General features: G+C 36.8%; 1 protein-coding gene across 1 annotated transcript in view; it reads left to right on the top strand.

Annotated features, from left to right (window-relative positions):
- Nucleotides 1–22,364, top strand: part of Terb1 (telomere repeat binding bouquet formation protein 1) — a 56,511-nt gene that overhangs the window by 7,854 nt on the left and 26,293 nt on the right. Inside the window, exons 3-12 of the mRNA XM_036188524.1 lie at nt 787–897; nt 1,295–1,423; nt 2,493–2,624; nt 3,976–4,036; nt 4,124–4,239; nt 4,338–4,460; nt 11,665–11,817; nt 14,096–14,230; nt 15,436–15,561; nt 17,357–17,514. Of these exons, the coding sequence (XP_036044417.1) occupies nt 787–897; nt 1,295–1,423; nt 2,493–2,624; nt 3,976–4,036; nt 4,124–4,239; nt 4,338–4,460; nt 11,665–11,817; nt 14,096–14,230; nt 15,436–15,561; nt 17,357–17,514 (1,244 nt within the window). The remainder of the gene's footprint in view (nt 1–786; nt 898–1,294; nt 1,424–2,492; nt 2,625–3,975; nt 4,037–4,123; nt 4,240–4,337; nt 4,461–11,664; nt 11,818–14,095; nt 14,231–15,435; nt 15,562–17,356; nt 17,515–22,364) is intronic.

The following is a 22,364-nucleotide window of genomic DNA, read 5'->3' as shown; positions in this document are numbered from 1 at the left end:
ATGTGTATAGATGTTTTGCTTGCATGTATATTTGTCCATGCCTGATGCCTGAGTGAAGTCAGAAGACAGCATTGGATCCCCTGAGTCTAGAGTACAGACAGTTGTGATCTGTCATGTGGATGCTGGAAATTGAACCCCAGTCCTCTGGAGGGCAGCCAGTGCTCTTAACCACTGAGCCATCTCTTTGGTCTCACTCTCTTTCGTTTTTCTGTTTCACTGGCTTCAGCTTTTGTCTGTATAGGTTCCCCCCCCCCACCTCCTTGCTTACTACTTTGGGCTGAGTTTGCTCGTTTTCTAGTTTCTTAAGATGGAAACTAAGGTCATTGATTTAGGAACCATTTTCTTTTTCTTTCTTTCTTTCTTTTTTTTTTTTTTTTGATTTTTCGAGACAGGGTTTCTCTGTGTAGTTTTGCTCCTTTCCTGGAACTCACTTTGGAGACCAGGCTGGCCTTGAACTCACAGAGATCCACCTGCCTCTGCCTCCTGAGTGCTGGGATTTAAGGTGTGTACCACCACCACCCGGCCCATTTTCTTTTCTAACATAGGCATTTAGTACTAGACATTTCCTCATAAATATGCTTCATTAGCATCCTATAAATTCTAATATGTTGTATTTTCATTTAAAATATCAGTTAACTTAAAATATCTTAAGTATATATTTCTTAGATTATAAAGCAAATATGCTTATTATTTTAAAAACATTTCAAAGGTGTGTAATTATGAAACGGAATGTGAATTATTGATCTTTGAAAGAAAACTGATTTTAAAATAATTTTTCTCTGGTAGAAATGAAGACTGATCTGAATTTACTGCTAGAATGTCTGAAGTATCACATGGGCAACCCTTTGTCACAAAAGGAAGTTTTGATCACTATTCATTCAGTTTGTCAACAAAACAGTAAGACATAATAATGAACTTTATTCATAATTCTATTATTTTTCTTTTTTCTTTTCCTTTTTTTCCTTCTTTCTCCTTCCCTCCATCTCTGTCTATGTCTCCTTCTCCCTCTTCTTCCTCTCTCTTTCATCTGATATACAGAAGTAACTATACAGGCTGGTCTCTAACTCTTGATCCTCCTGACAGTCTCCCCAGCACTGGGATTGTACGTATGTACCACTACAACCCATGACCCACTCTGATTCCAGTTTTGTACTACTATAATAAATAATATGTATGGCTGTTTTTCTTCTACTTAATGTATGTTATATTACTTTATCCATTTGATTTTCTTATCCTTAACAGTATAATCAAAGTAATTTTAATTTCTATCTTGTTTTATCTGTAACCCCTACAGGTGATGCAGGTGTTTATTTCCGGGATATTGGTGGTTTGATGTTTGTAAAAAATCTTGCAAAGTCAAGTGAGCATAGCATGGTAAAAGAAGCAGCCTTATACACATTAGGATCTATTGCAGAAGAAAATGGTAAAATATAAAATTTTATTTTTATGTCCTTAATTTTAAATATTTAAAATGTTTTCTCTTTATTCAAAGGTGAATGCCACCACACCTGGCTTGACTCTCATTTTTTAGGGTTATTTTGTTTGTTTCCAATGGGGTTCTTTTTTCTTTTTTGAGTCAAGGTTACTATAAAGCACAGGCTGGCCTTGAATGCAGAGTTCTCCTATTTTGCTTCCTAAGTATTGGGATTGCAGCATGCCTAGTGTTATTTTTGAGCTAGGAAGATTTTGCACCTCTAAAAGTCTTCATAAATATCATAGATATTGCCTGACCCTCTGTTTTCCAAAGTAGATATCTGACTTTTTTAAAGTTTTTTTTTTTTTTTTTTTGGTTTGTTTTTTTGCTAGTCTTCTCACATGTCCTCACTTTTTACTTTACTTGGTCTGATTTGCATTATTTGGTTAGGATTTTATTGGCAATTCTACAGTATTTTAATGTTTACTTTGGAGCTTAGACCAAGTCATTTTGATTAAGATAGTGCTGATTTGCGACTGGCTACCTGGCAAAGGTGCTTGTTTAAGTTTGATGTATGGAACTCATATGAAGGAAGGAGAGAACTAACTCCCATAAGTTGTGCTTTGACCCATAAGAGCATTGTGGCATGTCTGCATCTGTGGGTGGGCACACACACTCATGTATGTATGCATACACACAAGTAAATAAATAAATGTAATAAAAAAATGTTTTAAGGGGTGCTGAAGAGATGGCTCAGCAGTTAAGAGCACTGACTACTCTTTCAGAGGACCGGTGTTCTACTCCAGCAACCATATAGCAGCTCAGAGCTGTCTGTGACTACAGTTCCAGAGGACCCAACACCCATGGCAAAACATCAATGCATATAGAATAAAAATTTAAAGTAATGCTCATATGGTCTGTTAAGCACATATCAAGTTGTCATAAATTTTATTGTTTCTAATATATGTCAATTAAATGACATCTAGTTAAGAAGCATCCCTAGTTCAACAACTTTGTATTTTGTTCTGTGTATTTTTGTGCTAATATATTAAAATGAAAATTGTATTTTATGTTTCAGTTTACTGTCAGCAAACTTTGTGTACTTCAGAATTATTTCAAGATTTAACTTTGCTCTTATCTAATGATGATTCAAACACAAATTTGAAAAGAATGTCCATCTATGTTCTTTTGGTTCTGGTTTCAAATAATAGTAAGTATGTTCTCTAATGAATGTTTAAAAATACTTTATTATATTTTATGGAATAGTCACTGATACTTTTATTCTAGTCATTCTTGTTATATAGGTGCCTTTATTTTTTTTAGACCATTTCACTATGTAGACTATGGAGATTCACCTGCCTCTGCTTCCCAAATATATTAGTGACTTTCTAATCTCATTAACATGCAAGAGATACTAGCTCTAAGGAAGGAATTAATAGTATATGTTAATCACTTGATATTTATTAATTTTAAGAAACAGTAAAGTGATTTGTACTTCTTAGTCTTTAAAAAGAAAACAAGTATTTAATAAATTAGTTGACTTTTCACTGAACTGATCATTTTGTTATAAGATTTACTGTATTAGACCCCAATGGCATTTATCTTGAGATAATTTTAGATTTATTGAAAAGCTGAAAATATAGTATAAGTGTCCATGTGTACCTGTTAGGACTTTGCGTGTATATGTTTGTACATATGTATGTGAGTGTGCTTGGCGCAGAAGCTGGAGATTGATATGGGATATCTCCCTCAATTAGTTTCCACCTCTTGTTTTTGAGACAGGGTCTCTCACTGAATCTGACTAGACTGACTGCCTAGCAAGCCCGAGGGGTCAGACACAATGTACTGGGCCTGGCTTTTTATTTATTTTTTACATGAGTGCTGAGTATCAAACTCAGTTCCTTATGCTGCCACTTTACTGACTGATCAATCTACACAACCTCTTCATTTTTTTTTAAAAACTTCCTTCATTTAATTCTTGAAATTGTTAGGTACTTGAATTGCTTCTAGATTGTTTTTTCTACTTTGGAAAACCTGGAAAAGATTTGTGTTTTTTCTACTTTGGAGATTCTTTTCATATAGTAATAGAACTATAACTAAAGCATTTTATAATTTTTAGAGGAAAAACAAAGCTGTAAGTTGCTAAGCATAGTATATTTTCCATAATAAAACTTATTGTAGAGTTTTTTAAAAAATCAAAATTTTATGTTTATGGATGTTTTGCCTATGTGTATATCTGTACACTAACTATGTGCATGACTGATACCCACAAAGACTGTAAGAGGACATCAGATGCCTTGGAACTGGTGTTGTAAGCCACCATGTGGGTGCTGGGAATTGATCCCAGGTCCTCTGGAAGAATAGAAAATTCTCTTAACTGCTGAGCCATCTCTCCAGCCTCTTGATTGTAGGGTTGTTTTTTTTTCCTACTGTAATTCTGTATACTTTGCAATACTTTAAAGTAGCTTACAAGCTAATTAAAATATTTTAAATGACTTAATTTCTATAAAATTATTTTAAAATAAAAGTTATATTCATGTAATATATGGCTATTTTTAAAGGGAATGGACAAACGCTTGTAAGAGAAACAGGTTGTATTGAAGTTCTGTCACAGTTGTTCAGGTAAGTAAATAAAATGTCTTATTATTCATTGTTTAGGACATTAGTGCATTTATAACAATTTACTACCTTTTCTTTTCAACCCAATAGGACAGTTCTTTCAAATTATGAGTTGAATTTGTCAGATAATAATGTTTTCCAGAGTTATCTGTTGTGGTCTTCAGTGTGTAGTACTCTGTGTGTCTGTGTCAACAATCCTCAAAATGGTAATTATTTCAACTATTTAAATACAAATATAAAAACAAATGGTGACTGATATTCTGCAAAAGTCTAATTAAAACATGGTTGGCTTTCCTCCTTTCAGATAAGAATCAAATACTTTGTTGTTCACTTTTTCCATGTGCTAATGAATGGCTAATGAATTGTATGAAACCTGAGATAATTCGCCCTATATGCTCATTTATTGGACTTACTCTTGCTAATAATAGTAAGTATTCATTATTTTCTAGGTTGTACATTAAGAACTGTATTTCAAAGCATAACAAAAACTGTTAAACTCAATGAGTTTGATGCTTCTAATTGTACCATTTTGGATATATTTAGACTGGAACTCACTATATAGACTAGGCTGGCTTCAAACAGATACTGACCTTCCTCTGCCTTGAGTTCTTGGCTAGACTTTTGAAGATAAGAAAATCTTGGAAGTAGATATTATTGGGAGGACATTGGAAAGATGATGACAGCAGCATTGTTGTTTCTTGGGAGGTGGGGTTTGAGAATGGTCTCCTGTAGCCCAGACTGACTTATAGATCTCTCTGTATAAGGAAAGATGACCTTGAGTTCCTGATCCTTCTTCCATACTTCCTAAGTTCTGGAAATATAGATATGAACCACTATCCCCACCCTGCAATTGTTTTTGTTTTGTTTTTAACCTTTCTAAATGCCCTCATAAAACAGTGCAATGAAATAATGAAACTAAAACCCCACAGAATGTACAATCTAACCAAAATGGAATTAAATTAGAAATGAAAAAAAAAATCATGGGGTCATTGAGATGGCTGAGTCTGTAAAGGCTCTTCTCATTCAATATGATGCAAGTCTGATAATCCTCAGAACCTACATTAAAATGCTAGGAGAGAAATGACTCCACAGATTGTTCTCTGACTGCTATAGTGCATGTGCATGTATGTGTGTATGTGTTTATACACATACAACTCCATTATAATAAATACAACTTTTTATATTTAATACTTACCCTTTTAAAAAAATTAAAATTTACCAAAATAAAATATATAAGATAAAAACCATAACATCAGAGTTGGGCAAGACAAAGAAACAGGAGGAAATGAATCCAAGAGAAGACACAAGAATCAGAGACACACTTGGTTTCTTACTCAGGAATCCCATAAAAATACTAAAGCCATAGTCAAAGCTCAGAGGACCTGGTTCAGACCTGTGCATATCCTGTACGTGCTGCCTCAGTTTCTGTGAGTTCATAGGAGCTTTGCTCATGTTGATTCAAAGGGCCTTGTTTTCTTGGTGTCCTCTATCCTCTGGATCTTATACTTTTTCCACTTCTTCTTCTTAGGGTTTTCCTGAGCCCTGAGGGGAGGGATTTGGTAGAGAGATCCTGTTTAGGGCTGAGTATTCCAAAGTCTCTCTGCATAATGTCTGGGTTTGGGTCTCTGCAGGAGGAAGCTTTTCTACTGATAGCTAAGCAAAGCACTGATCTGCTTCCCTGGTCAGAGCATAAATACAATTTTTAAAAATAAATGAACAAAAGAAGAAAAACCTCGAAAAGATGACTGATAGCCAAATATGTGGTTATTTAAGACTTGGATTTCTGGAGGGTGGTGGAAAGCTGAGGGATATGGATGGCTGAAAGTTCATGGCTTGTCTGGGTTATATATATAGTGAGTTTCTGGCCAGACTAGGTTACAGTGTGATGCACTATCTTCAACCTCCCCAGCCCATCCCCCTACAAAAGATATAAATTATCAATTTAAATTACCATGAAAACTGACATCACTCTATATTATGTTTCCTTGTTTTTATTTGATGTGTATAAGTGTTTGTCTGCATGTATGCCTGTGTACTGCATGTATGACTGGTGCCATTGGAGGCCAGCAGAGGGAGTTAGATTCCATGGGATTGGAGATACAGACAGTTATACAGAACTACCTCTCGGGTGCTTGGAATCAAACCTGTGTCTGCTGGAAGGGCAGACAGTTCTCTTAACTGCTGAGCCAGCTCTCTATCCTTCACTCAAGAACTATCAGAGTTTAACAAAATAATAGTAGAAACAGTTTTATACCATGCAATAGACAAGTCTAATGAATTGAACAAATTCTTTAAAATATAGAAATTACTAGTACTTATTCCAAAGAAATAGATAACTAGAATATTCCTCTATTGGCTCTGTTTGTTCTTTTTTATTTTTTATTTGTTTTTGAAGTTTGATTTTTTTTTTCTTAATTTTGATGAGTGTGAGTGTTTGCCTGTATGCCCATATGTGCCATGCCTTTGGAGACCAAAAGAGGGTGTAAACTCCCTGAATTGGAGTTACAGTTGTGAGCTGCCATGTGGGTGCTGGGAACTGAACCAATGTCCCCTCCCTTCAAGAGGAGAGAGTTCTTATAACCAATGAGCCATCTCTCCAGCCCCATGTTTGTTATTTTTTTCAAGACAGGGTTTTGTGTAGCTCAGACTAGCTTTGAACTTGCTGTGTAGCTGAGACTGGCCTTGAACTGGTTCTTCCCTTCCACCTCTTAAGTGCTAAGATTACAGGTGTGTGATATCACACCTGACTCCATAGTTCTATATAAAAGAGACAGAATTTCTATATAAAAGAGACAGAATTCATAAATTAAAGTAGTAATAAATATAGGAGAATTTCAGAGCCTGATAATTTTACTGGTTCTTTTTGGAACCCCCCCCCCCAATTCTACATAAATTATTTTTAGAAGTAGAAATGGAAGAAACACTTCCGAACACATTCTATAAGGCTAGCATTACACCCAAGCTGAAAGAAGCATTACAACAAAATTACAGGTCAATATCTATTATACACATAGAAATAAAAATACTGTTTGTTTATATGAGATAGAGCCTTATATAATTTGCTTGGCTTCATATTCTCTATGTAGTCAAGGATAACCATGAACTCCTGAACTTCTGCCTTTACCCCCAAATGCTGGAATTACAAATGTACACCGTCATTCTTGGTGTATGTGCTGCTAGGAGTTGAACCCACTGATCTGTGGATGCTTGACAAGCATTCTAACCAATTCTGAGTTACATTCCCAGCCTTACATATAAAAATATATAATAATATTTAAAAGTCAAGTCAGGATGATTGCCATCAGTTTGAGTCTATCCTAATCTACATAAGGAGTTCCAGGTTAGTATGAGTTAAAAAAGTATTTTCTAAAAATCTAACCATATGGAGAAAAGATAATACATTTTGACTAAGTGGTCTATCTCAAAGAAGTGCAAGATTGGTTTAACATTATAAAACCACAAATCACAGGTTAGAAAAAAGAACTATATGGTAATCTTAATAATTAGAGGAAAGATGTTATGCATATAATATAATATGTCTTCATAATAAGAACTCTTGGTGAACTAGGAATGGAAGGGAACATACTTAATGTGATAAAGGGCTGTATATATAATGCTACATGTAACTGCTATTTTCATGATTTTTATTTACTATTTTATTAGATACTCCCAGCCAGTGAAATAAGACAAAAAGTGAAATAAAATTCATAGAGATTAAAATGAAGGAATTTTTTCATAAATGATGTGATAGTATCACATCCAGACACACTACTATAGCTAATAGTGATTTTAGGTAGATTGCAGGATATAAGGACATACAAAATCAATTGTATTTCTATATGTCCCAACAAATTATTGGAACCTTAAACTGTCATTTGTGTCTGTCTGTTGGGGGTGTATACTTGTATTAATATGTGGCTGCAGGTACACTTCCTTGTGTATACCAATGTGGAGGTCAAGGAATAACTTTGGGTATCTTCCTCTGTCACTCTCTACCATACTTTCTGAGACAAGGTTTCTCACTGAAATTGGAGCTTTTTGTTTCAGCTATACTTCCTGACCAGTAAGCCCCTGGAACCTGCCTGTCTTTGCTTCCCCAGCACTGGGGCTCTAGGTACACAGTGCCTTGGCCAGCTTTGATGTAGTTATTCGTGTTCCGAACTCAGATCCTAATGCCTGCTGGCAAGTGCTTTACCCATTGTGCCATTTCCCCAGCCCCCATCATTTATAATAATGTGCTTTAAAAAAAAGAACTAGCCTGGGGCTAAAGAGATGGATCAAAAGTTATAAGAGTATTGGCTACTCTTACAGAAAACCCAGGTTCAATTCTCAGAACCCACATGGCAGTTCACAACTGTAACTCTAGATCTAGAGGATTCAGTGCCCTCTTTTGGCCTCCATGGGCACCAGAAATGCACATGGTACACATACATATAGTCAGGCATGCAAATATATGAAATAAAAGTAGATAAATCTGGGGGTAAAAAAACAAGACAGATAATATGACACACAAAATCATCCATCCCAGTACTTGAGAGTTTGAGGCCATAATGGATTACATGGTGATTTAGAGACTAGCCTGAGCTACAGACAGATACCCTATCTCAAAAAATGAAAATATTTGACTAAAATACTTAGGTGTAAATTTAATGAAATATATACAATGCCTGTGCTATCATTTTAATAAGTGTCTCCCAAAGACCCATGTTTTGAAGGCTTTGTCCTCAGTTTATAGTGCTATTTGGAACTCAGGGGAAATTCATGGAATGTTTAGGATGTAGGTCCTAATGGAAATAAGCCATTGAGATGCACCATTGAAGAGAATGTAAGAACCCTTGCTCCTGTCTGTTTCTGCCTCCCTGGCTCCAACAGGTGATCAGTTTCCTTTATCACATATTCATGTCCTACTATGATATGTACTGCCTTGCCATAGGCTCCAGAGCCACAAACCATAGACTGTAATCTCTAAAATGATGGCCCAAAGCAAAATGTTTTCCTTACAAGTTATCTTAAGTATGTTGTCACTGTGATAAAGTTGACTAACACAGCAAAATGTTGCAGAAATAATATCTAAATTATGAGGAGATTTATAATGTTCATGCATAGGATTCTTGCTTGTCTATATGCACTACATTCATGCAGGCACCCACAGATTCCAGAAGGTGTTGGGCTACACAAGACCTCATCTCAAAAAAGAAAAATAAAAACTAGACTTTGAAAACCACAAACAAGTACAAAACCTTACTTTTTGAAAAAAAACTAATTAAAAATATTGTGTAGTGAAGAAGCTGTTTTGTAGTCATCATAATATGTATGCTTGTCCTTAAAACCATGATAGCAAGCCAGGTGGTGGTGGCACATGCCTTTAATCCCATTACTCAAGAGGCAGAGGTAGGTGGATCTCTGTGAGGTCCCGTTCTACAGGGTGAGTTCCAAGAAAGCCAGGGCTACACAGAGAAGCCTTGTCTTAAAAAAAAATACCACCAGCCCCCTACCCTAAAGAAAAAAGCAAGATGACAAGATAGCTCACCAGGTAAAGACTCTTACCATTAAGTCTGACTATCTGAGTTTGATCCCCAGGATTCGTATCATGTAAATTGAAAAACATATTCTGAAAGTTGTCCTCTGACCTCCACTTGTGTATTGTGGTACATGTGTACATACACATGAATAAATAAATGTAAAAATAACGTAACAATTTTTAAGTGAAGGATTTTTTGTTTGTTTTAAGGCCAATGAAATGAGTGGGGAAAGGTGCTTGCTGCTGAACCTTACACTGAGTTCATTCCCAAGGTCCCACATGGTAGAAAGTGAGAGGCGACTTCACAAGTTGTTCTCTGACTTCCTTATGCACTCCATGACATATGCAGTTTCCACACTTCTCATATAAATAAAAATATATTCCATATAAATAAAATTTAGAATTTTTTTTACATTGTAAAATGTTTCAATTTCTTTCTAAGATAGCAGCATAAACCTGTAATCCCAGCACTTGTGGAAGCAGGGAAGTCAGGAGTTAAAGGTCAGTCTTGGCAACATGAGGAGTTCAGTGCCACCCTAGACTACTTGAGAAACTACTACTACTGTCTCCAAAAATAAAGTTAATTAGTCAAACACAAAATATGTTTTTGGAAAGGGATGGTGGAAGATGTAGCTCAGTGGTAGCTCAGTGGCAGAGTATTTATGTTCTGTGTAGATGTTTCTGACTTTAGTCACTAGTACCAAATAAGTGAATAGTGTTAAATTCTGGATGTGATATTATTTTATGTTAATATCCCTTTTATTTACAATATAAAATTAATTTTTGTTTTTAATCATCTTGGCTTTTAAATCATCATCCTTGGAACTAGGCTAAACTAGGAAAAAAAGTGTGGCAGGATTTTAACTATTAGCCTCATCACCATTGGTCATAAACCTGTTTCTAGGATAGGAGATGTAGAGATACTGACTTTAGAGCTGTAGGGCATACTTTCTCATCAACATTACTTTCAAATGAGGGTGTGGTGGTACATGACTATAATATCACTTGGGAAGACGCAGCAAGAGAATCTTAAGAGTGAAGCCAGCCTGGGGTAAATAGTGAGACCTTGTCTCAAAAATATACTTATATATACATAATTTGTATAAACACACACTATATATATATATATATATATATATATATATATATATATGTGTGTGTGTGTGTGTGTGTGTGTGTATGTATGTATGTATGTATGTATCTATCTATCTATCTATCTATCTATCTATCTATCTATCACTGAATCTTTGCTCAATGATATACTAGAATTTTGTGCTCCAAGAAGAAAAAAGAATTAGGTGTAAATAAAAGCATATGTGGCCAGGTTTGGTGATCTACACCTTTAATTCTAGCACTTCAGAGGGAGAGGTAGAGGCAGGAGGATGTTTGTGAGTTCAAGGCCAGCCCAGTCTACATAGTGAGTTCCAGGACAGCTAGGACTATTATAGGGAAACCCTGTTTCTCAAAAACAAACAAACAAACAAAAAACAAAAAAAAATCGTATGTGTTTTTGAAACAATGAAACACATGGTCATTTTTAGAGTAAAGCGATCTGAGATATCAGTTACATTGGAATTTAGAAAGTAATTGCTGGTTATAATATCAAGATAAATGAATGAATCTGTTCTTTCATTGTTATAATGTTAGGGTCCTGCTGTAAGCCCAGGCTACAACTCATTACCTTTTGCCTCTGCCTCCATAGTGCTAAGATGATATGTCTAGATCACTTTTCCATTCCTTGCCCTTACTGAATATATTCTATATAGCGCTATTGAAATACTTGTTTAATAATTATGAAGGATAGTTTAATAATATTACAGAAACACCAGTTATCAGAAATGAAATAAAAGATCTTTTACACAAAATGAAGCACTATCCTACTATACATATAATTGTACTGTGTCAAGGGGAAGTGTTACTAAGTTTACATGTATGAATATATGTGTGTGTATGCACATAAATAGATGAAAGTTGAACTTTTAATTCTGCAATTTTGGGGAGTTTTAGTATTTGAAAAACAAAATTAAAAGTATTTAATACAAAATAATTGAATGAATTCATACACCTGCCTTTTTGATATATTAATAGTTTTGCTACTTTATTCCTTAAGCACATGTTCAGAACTGCTTTGTATCTTCGGGTGGACTGGATGTTTTGTCTCAAGTTCTTGTGCAACTGGAGTCTGATTCACACAATACTTTTTCCAGTGCTAAGCTTGCAGTGGTAGTGACAAAGACCATGGATGCATGTATTACTAATAATTGTGAGTGAAAATGCTTAATCAATTTTCTATAATTGAACTTTGCTGAACAAATACATTAATACATTTATAAATACATTAAATACTATTGTTGGAAAATTTTCCAGCTTCTTATAAATGGAAAGGAATCTTGTCTTTTGTGTTTTTGATCTTAGCCACTCTGACAGGTGTAAGGTGGTATCTCAGAGTCGTTTTGATTTACATTTCCTGGATAATTAGGGATGAGGGGCTGGGGGGAAGGTGGGGGTGGGGGCGGGAGGACAGGGGAACCCATGGCTGATGTATAAAATTAAAACACATAATAAAAACAAACAAAACAAAACAAAACAAAATTAAAAAAATAAATAAATAAAGTGCTGATTGGCCAGTAGCCAGGCAGGAAGGATAAGGGTAGGCAGGACAAGGAAGAGGAGAAGGCTGGGAACAGGAAGGCTGAGGAGAGAGATACTGCCAGCCTCGGCCATGACAAGATGTAAGGTACTGGTAAGCCATGAGCCACGTAGCAGAGTATAGATTTATAGAAATGGGTTAATTTAAGATAGAAGAAGTAGATAACAAGAAGCCTTCCACAGCCATACAGTTTGTAAACAAACAAACAAACAAAAAACATGCCTTTGTGATGAGTCTGACATACCTAGTACATGAGTGAGCAGCAGAGCCAGAACTAAGGACATAATCTGTTTCTCATTGTACAAACACTTAGAATGATGGTCTGTAAATCCTTGTAGTGAGGATCCCTTTACATTCACAAACAACCCAAAAAGTAGATGGCTGAGTTTTTAAAGATTTATTTTATTTATATGAGTGTTTTGCCTTAATGTTTGTATGTATACCATGTGTGTTCCTAGTGCTCATAGAGACCAGAAGAGGACATTGGATCCCCTGGAACTGGTTGTGAGCCACCATGTCAGTGCTAGGAACTGAATCTGAATCTTATTCTGTAAGACCAGCAAGTTCTCTTAACTATTGAGCCCCTAGATGGCTATTTAATAAGCAGTTAACGAATACCTGTGTGCTGAGTCCCAAAGACATAAAAGTAATTGAGATATAGTCCCTTGAACCATGAGATGTATCAGCAGGTAGAGGTTCCTGCTGCCAAGACTGATAACCTGTGTTCAGTCCTGGGACCCACATGGTGGAAGGAGAAAACTGACTCCTAAATAAAGTTGTCATTTGACCTCTGTGTGTGCACCATGGCATATGTGCTATGCACACATAAACACAATAAGTAAATGTAAAAAAAATTAAATGATACAGTTCCTTGAGGAATTTACAACTTTATTGTTCATATCAGTATTATTAGACTCTGGATGAGCTCTGTTAAAAGTCCTATGGAGGCCATGCAGGTTGGTGCATAGCTATAATCCCAGCATTTAGGAAATAGAGGCAAGAGGATCAGTTCAGGGTTAGCCTCTGCTTAATAATAAGTTCAAAGTCATCCTGGCCTGTGTAAGACCCTGTCGCAAACAATCAAAAATAAAACAAATACCTCATAAGGAGAAGTATAGCTTAATAGTAGACTTCTTCAATCTCATCACACTTCATCATAGGTTTATATAACCTTCATTGCATCATTAACATTAATAGTGTCATAGAGTCATATTTAAATGTCAAGCAGGATTTGATTATCTAGTGATGTCCTTACTGTCTAGTGTAGATATAAGGAGATATGTCAGGTAAGAGTAGGTATATTCAGCTTTTAGGAATATAGTATTAGTTCATATTTACAGCATCATGCAAAGCAACTAAGAAGAAACCATTAAAGAAGAAGAACATAAGCCGGGCACTGCTAGCGCACACCTTTAATCCCAGTACTCAGGAAGTAGAGGCAGGTGGATCTCTGACCAATTTGGTCTACAGAGCTAGTTTCAGGACAGCCAGGGCTACAAAGAAAAAAAAGAAAGAAAGAAACCAAAAACCATAAAGACTAGTCATGATGATGCACACCTTTAATCTAGGAAGACAGTCAGGTGGATCTCTGTGAGTTTGAGGCCAGCCTGGTTTACATAGAGAGTTTCCGGTCAGTCAGGAATACATAGAGAAACACTGTCTCAAAACAAAAACAAAAAGAGTAAATAATGAGGAATATAATAAGCCATTTTCTTACTATAATGTGTTTGTTAAATTGGCATGTGTACATATATATTGGATACTACATATCATGTATATATTAGATAATATATAGGCATATGATATTCTCCCTGAGTAAGCTCTAAAAACATAGTACATGTATACTTAGAAATTTTAAATTTGTACTTTTTCCTCCCCTTTATTAAACTAGTAGCTATTTTTTCAGTGGTATTATCCAAATACCACATTGTTTCAAAACTTCTGGCATTACTGCTTCATGAAAGTCTTGATTCAGGAGAAAAATTTAGCATCATACTTGCCATTGGTCACTGCACAGAGGATTGTGGTAAGTATTCAGTTAATTCAGTGTGTGTACTAAAACAGTGGTGTGGACAGGTTTAAATGAATCCCTAGGGGTGCCTTGATCCTGGAGGACATGGGAATGGAGGGGAGGGGCTGGGGGGAAGGTGGGGGTGGGGGCGGGAGTGGGGAGGACAGGGGAACCCATGGCTGATGTATAAAATTTAAAACACATAATAATAAAGAAGAAAAAGCGGTGTGGAAACATGCTTTTGCTCTTTCTCCTCTTATTGTATGAGAGGCTTAAAATCCAGCTTTTCTTCCAGTCATTTAAGCTCCTTATTTTTTTTTCATACTGTGTTCAATTAATCACTGAGGCCTCTGGTTGTACTTCTTTCTCACTCCATGTTTCTTCCCCCAGCCCATTATCGCCTTTCACCAGTACAACTGTAACAGCTATCTCATCTACTCCTCCTTGTCTCTCACTTTTGTCTTCTGGCTGAGTCAGTATACAAATATGATCCTGTTCTCTCTCACTGAAAACCTTGAAAGGCCAGTTCTTCTAAACTTCAGTAAAAACTCTTAAAGGTTTTGTTTCTTCTATTTCCATCCCAGTCTCGCTTTAATCCATCTTTCCAACAATCTCCATGTTCTTTCTTCTAGCCATCTCCCTTCTTCCTCTCACTTTCCCACTTTTTTCTCCTCCCTTCTCCTTCTTGTTTCGTCTCTTTCCTTATTTTTTGTTTCCTTTATCAATTTCTCTATTCTTTCTCTTAACCTTTTAAGAATGTTTTTATTTATGCATATGTATCTGTGTGTCTCTGGGTACCCACAGAAGCCAGAAGAGGAGGGCTAGAGTTACATGTAGTTCTGAACCACTTGATGTGGGTGTCAGAAACCAAATTCGGGTCCTCTGCAAGAGCAGCAAGTGCACTTAGCCACTGAGTCATCTTTCAGTCCCACACTTCTTTTTTTTTTTTTTTTTTTTTTTTTTTTAAACCAAATGAGAGCTATGTGTTACTTCTTATGAGGTGTGGTACATTGTGGCAACATTTTAGAAATCATCATTTATGAGAATTAGGTAGCTTATGTGAACAGATTAATAAATCGAAAATACCTTTGAAATTATATTCTTTATTTTAAAGTTTGAATTATGTTCATAATTATCACAGTGATGAATTATGACCTCATGTAAAGCTTTATAAACTTTATGAAAAATAATCACCTTTTTAAGTTTTGTTATTTTTACAGAGGAAAATCAGTATGAACTTTTAAAAAGCAATGGGCTTCCACTAATGATTCAAGCCTTAACTGAATTTAATAATGAAGAACTAAACAAAGCTGCTACTTATGTGCTTCAAAACTGCAAAACAATTAGTAAGTTTACTGTTACTTTAGGAAAATATCAACTAGCTGGGCTTGGTAGTTCGTACCTTTATTCTAGCCCTGGGAGGCAGAGACAGGCAGATTCCTTAGGAATCAAGGCCAGGATCTATACTGGATATTCCAGGCCAGCCAAGGCTACATTGTAAGACTCTTATCTCAAACAAACAAACAACTGAAATATCAACTGACACACAACTTTTAATTTCAGGACCAGAGGCAGGCAGGTTTTTGTGTGTTTAAAGCCAACCTGAATTACATAGTAAGACTCTGTTCCAAAGGAAAAGAAAGGGAGGAAAGAAATTTGCTAAAGAGAAATTTGTATGTGCTCTAATGATTTAGATTCCAAATTATTTTTTTTTGGCCTTGAAAGGAGCATATATAATTTGGAAATGACAATTAGAGCATTTCAACCTACTCAAGCCTATGTAAAAGAGAACATCCAGATAGCAGCAGCTGAGAAAATTCACTTATTTTATGCCTTTTGTTTTATTTCTAAATCATAATATAAAGTACATTTGTTCATTAGTTTAAATATTAGAATTTCTATTATGTGCTAAGTACCATGAAAGGCATTGAGATTGAGGGTAGAGTTATAAGTAAACCGTGGGCCTGTAAGTTTAATCTGAGTAAAGAAATAATTTTAAAAACTAAAATTAGGTATTATTATAAATTGATATAAAGATTGTTAGGGAGTGTATTATGAATACTTAGCAATACACTATAGCAAAGTGATCTGACCCCGATTTAAAGCAGTAAAGGTTTTGGGAGGAAAGGGCCCAAAATTATTGGAAGAAAGTAATTCTTGAACAGAAATCTGAATGTCTAGAGTTAATTGTGTGAAAAGAGGAAATGGGCTATAAATGGCTCAGGCCTAAGCAACAGATCCTAGCTTAGGAAGGGGACTGGTGTATTCCAAGAATTGATGAGCAGTCCAGAGAGCTGGTGGTGGCTATAACATTTCTTTGTGAATGAAAAACTATTGACATAATAAAGTTTTTAAAAGATTGTGTTTTAAGCGTATCTCTGTCCCCTAGTTTGCTTTCTACGGTTGTAATAAGCATTATGACCAAAAGCATTTGAGGAAGAAAGGGTTTATTTTTCAACTTACATCTTAAGTACATTGTTAAGGGAAGTAAGGACAGGAACTTGAGACAGGAACTGGATCAGAGACCATGGAGGAATACTGATTACATAGCTTGGTCAGCTTGCTTTTGTATATTACTCACGACCACCTGCCCAGGAATGGAATCTCCTCCAGTGATCTAGGCCTTCCTACATCAATCATTAATCAAGAAAATGCCTCCACAGACTTGTCTACAGGCAATCTGTTAGAGGCATTTTCTCATTTGAGGTTCCCTCTTCCCAGATGACCCTAATTTATGTCAAATGAATGAAACTTGACCAAACCAAAACAATCTACTTTTGGACTAGAGAGGTAGCTCAGTAATAGAGTATATACTTAAAGACCCTATCTTTAATTTTTGCATTCCAAACAAACTACTTTAAAGCCAGTAACCTTGTATCTGGAATAACATTTTCATGTGTCATTTCCAAAACTATGAAAAGTAGAGTCTACTATTTGGCTAAGATCTAGGCTTCTGTTATGCTTTCTTTCCACTTATTTTCAGTACCAGTTATTGTATATGGGTTTACAGTTTAAAGATGGGATGGAGTGGAATATGTAGTTGTCCTTGAAGTATAATAATGACATTCTAGTAATGATAAACTTACTATCCCCTTCCTGTCTCTCCTCCCACCCCACCCCCATGCATCCCATATTACAAAGCTGAGAAATTATCTCTAAGTCTAGGAGAAAATTCTTTTGATGAAAATGAAGCTGACCAACTAAAGGACATAAATGAAAAAGAGAATCTTGAAGAGCACTGGAAGGCAGCAAAGGAAATTATATGCAGAATTAAACAATTGGAAAGAGAAGGAAAAGAGGTTGGTTTTTTTCATTTCACAGAATATAGAACTCAACGCAAATACTTTAAAACAGTAGAGGTTGGCAGTAAAAATGTTTTTCTCCAGTTATTTTTAAAAATGTTTAGTGTAAATTTCAATAGTAATATTTAAAGGACATAGATATAGAACAAATTTTTTACATTTATTTTTTCTTTATCATTACAAAAATATTCTATTTTTATTTGTGTGTGAGTGTGTGTGTGTGTGTGTGTGTGTGTGTGTGTGTGTGTGTGTGTCCAAATGCCTAAAGGGAAGGGGCCAGAAGAGGACACTGGATCCCCTGGAGCTGGAGTTATAGGTGGTTGTGAGCTGCCTAACATGGCTGCTGGTATTTTTAACTCATAGCCTTTTGAAGAGCAGCAATAATTCCTAACTACTGAGTCCTCTCTTTATGTCCTATTTATTTATTTTTACTTTTATTTATGTGTATATGCATGTCATGTATTTAAGGGAGCCCTAAGCAAACAAGAGGGCATCAGATCCCCTTGAGTTAGGCTTACAGGTAGTTATGAGTCACTTGATGTGGGTGATAGGAACTGAACCCAGGTCCTCTGCAAGAGTAGTATGTTCTCTTAACCACTGAGCCATCTCTTCAGCTCCTAAATGATTTTTTTTTTTAGTTTTAATTTAATGTGCATTTTACCTGCATTTATGTCTGTGTACCATATGCATGCCTGGTGCCCAGAAGGCCAGAAGAGGGCATCAGATTTCCTAGAACTGGAGTTACAGTTGTGAGCCATCTGGGAATCAAACCTGGGTCATCTGCTGGAGCAGTTACTGCTCTTAACTCTTGAGCCATTTCTCCAGATCTCCCAAATGATTTTTAAAGGGGTGTGTGTGTGTGTATGTGTGTGAGAGTGTCTTCACACGTGGATGCCTGTGGAGGCCAGAATTGGGTGTTGGATCCCCTGGAACTGGAACTACAGATAGATGATTGTGAACTGCCCAATGTGGGTGCTGGCAACTGAACTCAGGTTCTCTGGAAGAGCAACAAGCTTTCTTAAGCACCAAGTCATCTTTCTAGCCTCCTAAATAATTTTTTGGAAAGTAGTAATGGTAACAAGAAAGAGTAGTTACATAAAAGATAAAACTAAGAAGTCTAACATCTGAATAAAAGTTCAACAAATTTGCAGAAGAAACAATCTAATTTTGATCCCTTTTCCCCACTCCCAGATATATACATGGTCTCATGTCTAAACTGCAGGAAATGCACCAATAGATAATTCCATCATTATACAAGCATCACAGAGTAATTACACAAACTAAGACGGTAAAAGTCAAGAGATGCAATGAATTTAAGAAATATGAGGACCTAGACAATGGCTTTGTGGTTAAGAGCATTGTTTGCTCGTGGAGAAGACCTGGGTTCAGTTCTTAGCACACATGTAGTGGTTCACAACCATCTGTAACCCCAGTTCCAGGGAATCCTACACTTTTTTCTTGCCTACATGGGTACTAGATATGCACACAGTGAACATACACACACGCAGGCAAAACACTCATACACCTAAATTCAAAATAAATCAATCTTTATGAAATGGGGGGGTGCATATGAGACTGCTGTTGACTAAAACAGTATACTGTTTTATAGTAAACAGAATATACTAAAATAGTGATAAAAGTATAACAGTAAATTATTGGGATGTTTGTACACTATGTGAAGAAGATATATTGTTGTGATTGGTATAATAAAAGCTGAATGACCAATAGCGAGGCAGGAGGTATAGTGGGATTTTTAGGGAAAGAAAGGAAGAGGAAGAGGAATCTAGGCAGGCAGGAGAAGCCAGGAGACATGGAGAGGAAACAGGAGGTGCAAGATGGAAGAGAAGTCACACCATGTGATAGAACGTAGATTAATATAAATGGGTTAATGTAAGCTGTAAGAGCTAGTTAGGAACAAGGCTAAGCTAAAGGCTGAGCTTTCATAATTAATATAAGTCTCTGTCATTATTTGGGTTTTGCCAATTCCTCTGAGCCTCAACCAGGTAAGGCTTTGCCACTCTCATGAGTCTTAGGCGTTGGGGTCCTTGACAGCTGTGTCCATGTCAACAATACACATTCACTCTGGACTTCCTGACCTCTCTCCACACACATTGTTGGGGGAAGGTGCACATGTGTATGGTAAGCCTCTGGAAGTTAGAGGACACCCTTAGGTATTAGTCCTCAGGTGCTTTTCACATTTTGTTTGAAACTTTCTGTTCCTACAGTGATTTCATTAGTATACTATGTATGTGTATATTACATATTTTCCTTTTTGAAATTTTGATGACCAAACCCAGGGCTTTGCATGCCAGTGCTGTTCTACAGCTGAGCTACATTTCCAGCTTTTAAAACACACACACGCACACGCACACGCACACACGCTTACACATACACACAAGCACACACACACATGCACACACACACACACACACACACACACACACGCGCGCGCACGCTTACACATACACATAAGCACACACACACACGCACACACATGCACGCACGCTTACACATACACACAAGCACACACACAGAGAAGCACACACATTTGTCTGAGCCTTGCTTGCACTACTTGTGAAGTAGAATTGCTGAGTCATAGTCTAGTGTAATTCTATGTTTAGTTTTTTGAGGAACTGCCACTCAAGTTCTAGGCCAGCAAGTCTACAAAATTCTTACTAGTTTCAAAACAAGTAAGAAAGGTTTCAAATGAAATATTGTTATACATTTTATCACAATTTAAAAGAACAAATAGTGTGGTTAACTAAAAAACCACTGAATTAGGTAACAAGTGAATAGAATGAAAATTACATCTTCAGGTGTTGATGACTCAGTCAGTAAAGTACTTACTTGCCTTTGAAAGCATGAGGATTGGAATTCAGATCCCCAGAAACCACATAAAAATCTAGGGATTAGTGGTGCACACCTGTAATCCAGGTAGGAGACAAGCAAATCCCTGGAAGCTTTCAAGCTGGCTATCCTGGTATATGTAGAGAAGTCCAAGCCAATGTGACACTGCTACTTTGTTTGGCCCTGGAGACCACCACCCAACTCCCAAATAAATCATACAGAGTCTTATTCTTTCTTATGAATGCCTGACCTTAGCTTGGATTGTTTCTAGCAAGCTTTTCAGAACTTAAATTATCCTGTCTATCTTTTGCCTCTGGGCTTTTATCTTTCTCTATTCTATATACCTTCCTTTACTTCTTACCCCATGGCTTGTTGTGTACCTGGGTGACTGGCACCTGGTGTCCTCTCTCTCTTTTTTTTTTTTTCTCATTCTTAGATCTTCTCTTCCCAGACTTCTCCACCAATCAATTCTCTCTGCCTGTCAGACCCGCCTATCCTTTCTTCTGCTAGCTATTGGCCATTCAGCTGTTTATTAGACCAATCAGGTGTTTTAGACAAGTGAAGTAAACACAGCTTCACAAAGTTAAACACAATATTAAAAAATACAACACATCTTCATATTGTTAAACATATGTTTCACAGCATAAACAAATGTAACACACCTTCAACTAATATTGCACAACATAAAAGTTATCCATAGGGTTTTTCTTATACATACTGGTTTTATTATAAAAGTTGTCAAAACAGAAATAAAACAAAAATTTAAAGACTGGACATAGAGTTTTTGCCTTTAGTCCCTCTCTGGAGGCAGAGTTTGAGGCCAACTTGGTCGATATAGCAAGTTCTAGACCAGCCAGGGCTACATAATGACATCCTGTCTCAAAGAAAAAAGTTAACTGTCAAGTTATTTAGTCATGGATACATGTACACACTCTAGCCAGTAATGTTCACGCTGTCTGTTTCTCCACATGCTTTGAATCTGTCTTGGTAGAGAAGGAAGCGGTCGCAGTGTACTTTCAGTAGTTACTTCTTTTATTCCAATGAGATAGAGGAATTTTTCATTTTTAAGAACTACTTATGTTTCCTATTCAGTGAACTGTTTATCTTTTTTGCTTACCCTACCATATGGTTGTTGATCTTTTTCTTAGGTAGGGGCTTTTTATTAGTGTTATTTAAGAGTTAGCTGGATATGGTGGCACACCCCTTTGTTCCCAGAGATCACAGGCAGCTCTCTGTGAGTTCGAGGCCAGACTAGTCTACAGAGCTTGTTCCAGGACAGCCAACGCTACACAAAGAAACCTTATCTTGGGAAAAAAAGAATTATCCTGTGGTCTAGTACATGCTTTATGTATGATTTTTCCATGTCTTGGTTCCCATTAGTTTTGCTTCTTGCCCTTTTCCTCCTCTAAGTCCATTCTCCTTCATTGTCCTTAGTCTTTAGGAGAGCTTTCAAAGATATTTCATATGATCAAGCATATTGGTTTTTTAAGATGTAGCTATTGCATACTAATTAGAAAGGTCTTCTACCCCTTGAGAACAGTTTCTTTTATAATGGATGTACTTTAAAAAAAATTCATTGATTTATTTTACATCCCAGCTGCAGCCTCCCTCTCATCCTCCCTCTCCTCCTCCCTCTCCTCCTCCCCTCCTCCTCCCTCTCCTCCTCCCTCTCCTCCTCCCCTCATCCTCCCTCTCCTCCTCCTCCTCCTCCTCCTCTCATCCTCCCTCTCCTCCTCCCCTCATCCTCCCTCTCCTCCTCCCTCTCCTCCTCCCTCTCCTCCTCCTGTCCTCCTCCCTCTCCTCCTCCTGTCCTCCTCCCTCTCCTCCTCCCTCTCATCCTCCCTCTCCTCCTCCCTCTCCTCCTCCCTCTCCTCCTCCCCTCATCCTCCCTCTCCTCCTCCCTCTCCTCCTCCTCTCCTCCTCCCTCTCCTCCTCCCTCTCCTCCTCCCTCTCCTCCTCCCTCTCCTCCTCCCTCTCCTCCTCCCTCTCCTCCTCCTCTC

The sequence above is a fragment of the Onychomys torridus genome, chromosome 5 (genome assembly GCF_903995425.1).
Source record: "Onychomys torridus chromosome 5, mOncTor1.1, whole genome shotgun sequence".
Lineage (NCBI taxonomy): Eukaryota > Metazoa > Chordata > Mammalia > Rodentia > Cricetidae > Onychomys > Onychomys torridus.
This window is presented reverse-complemented; position numbering and strand designations above follow the sequence as displayed.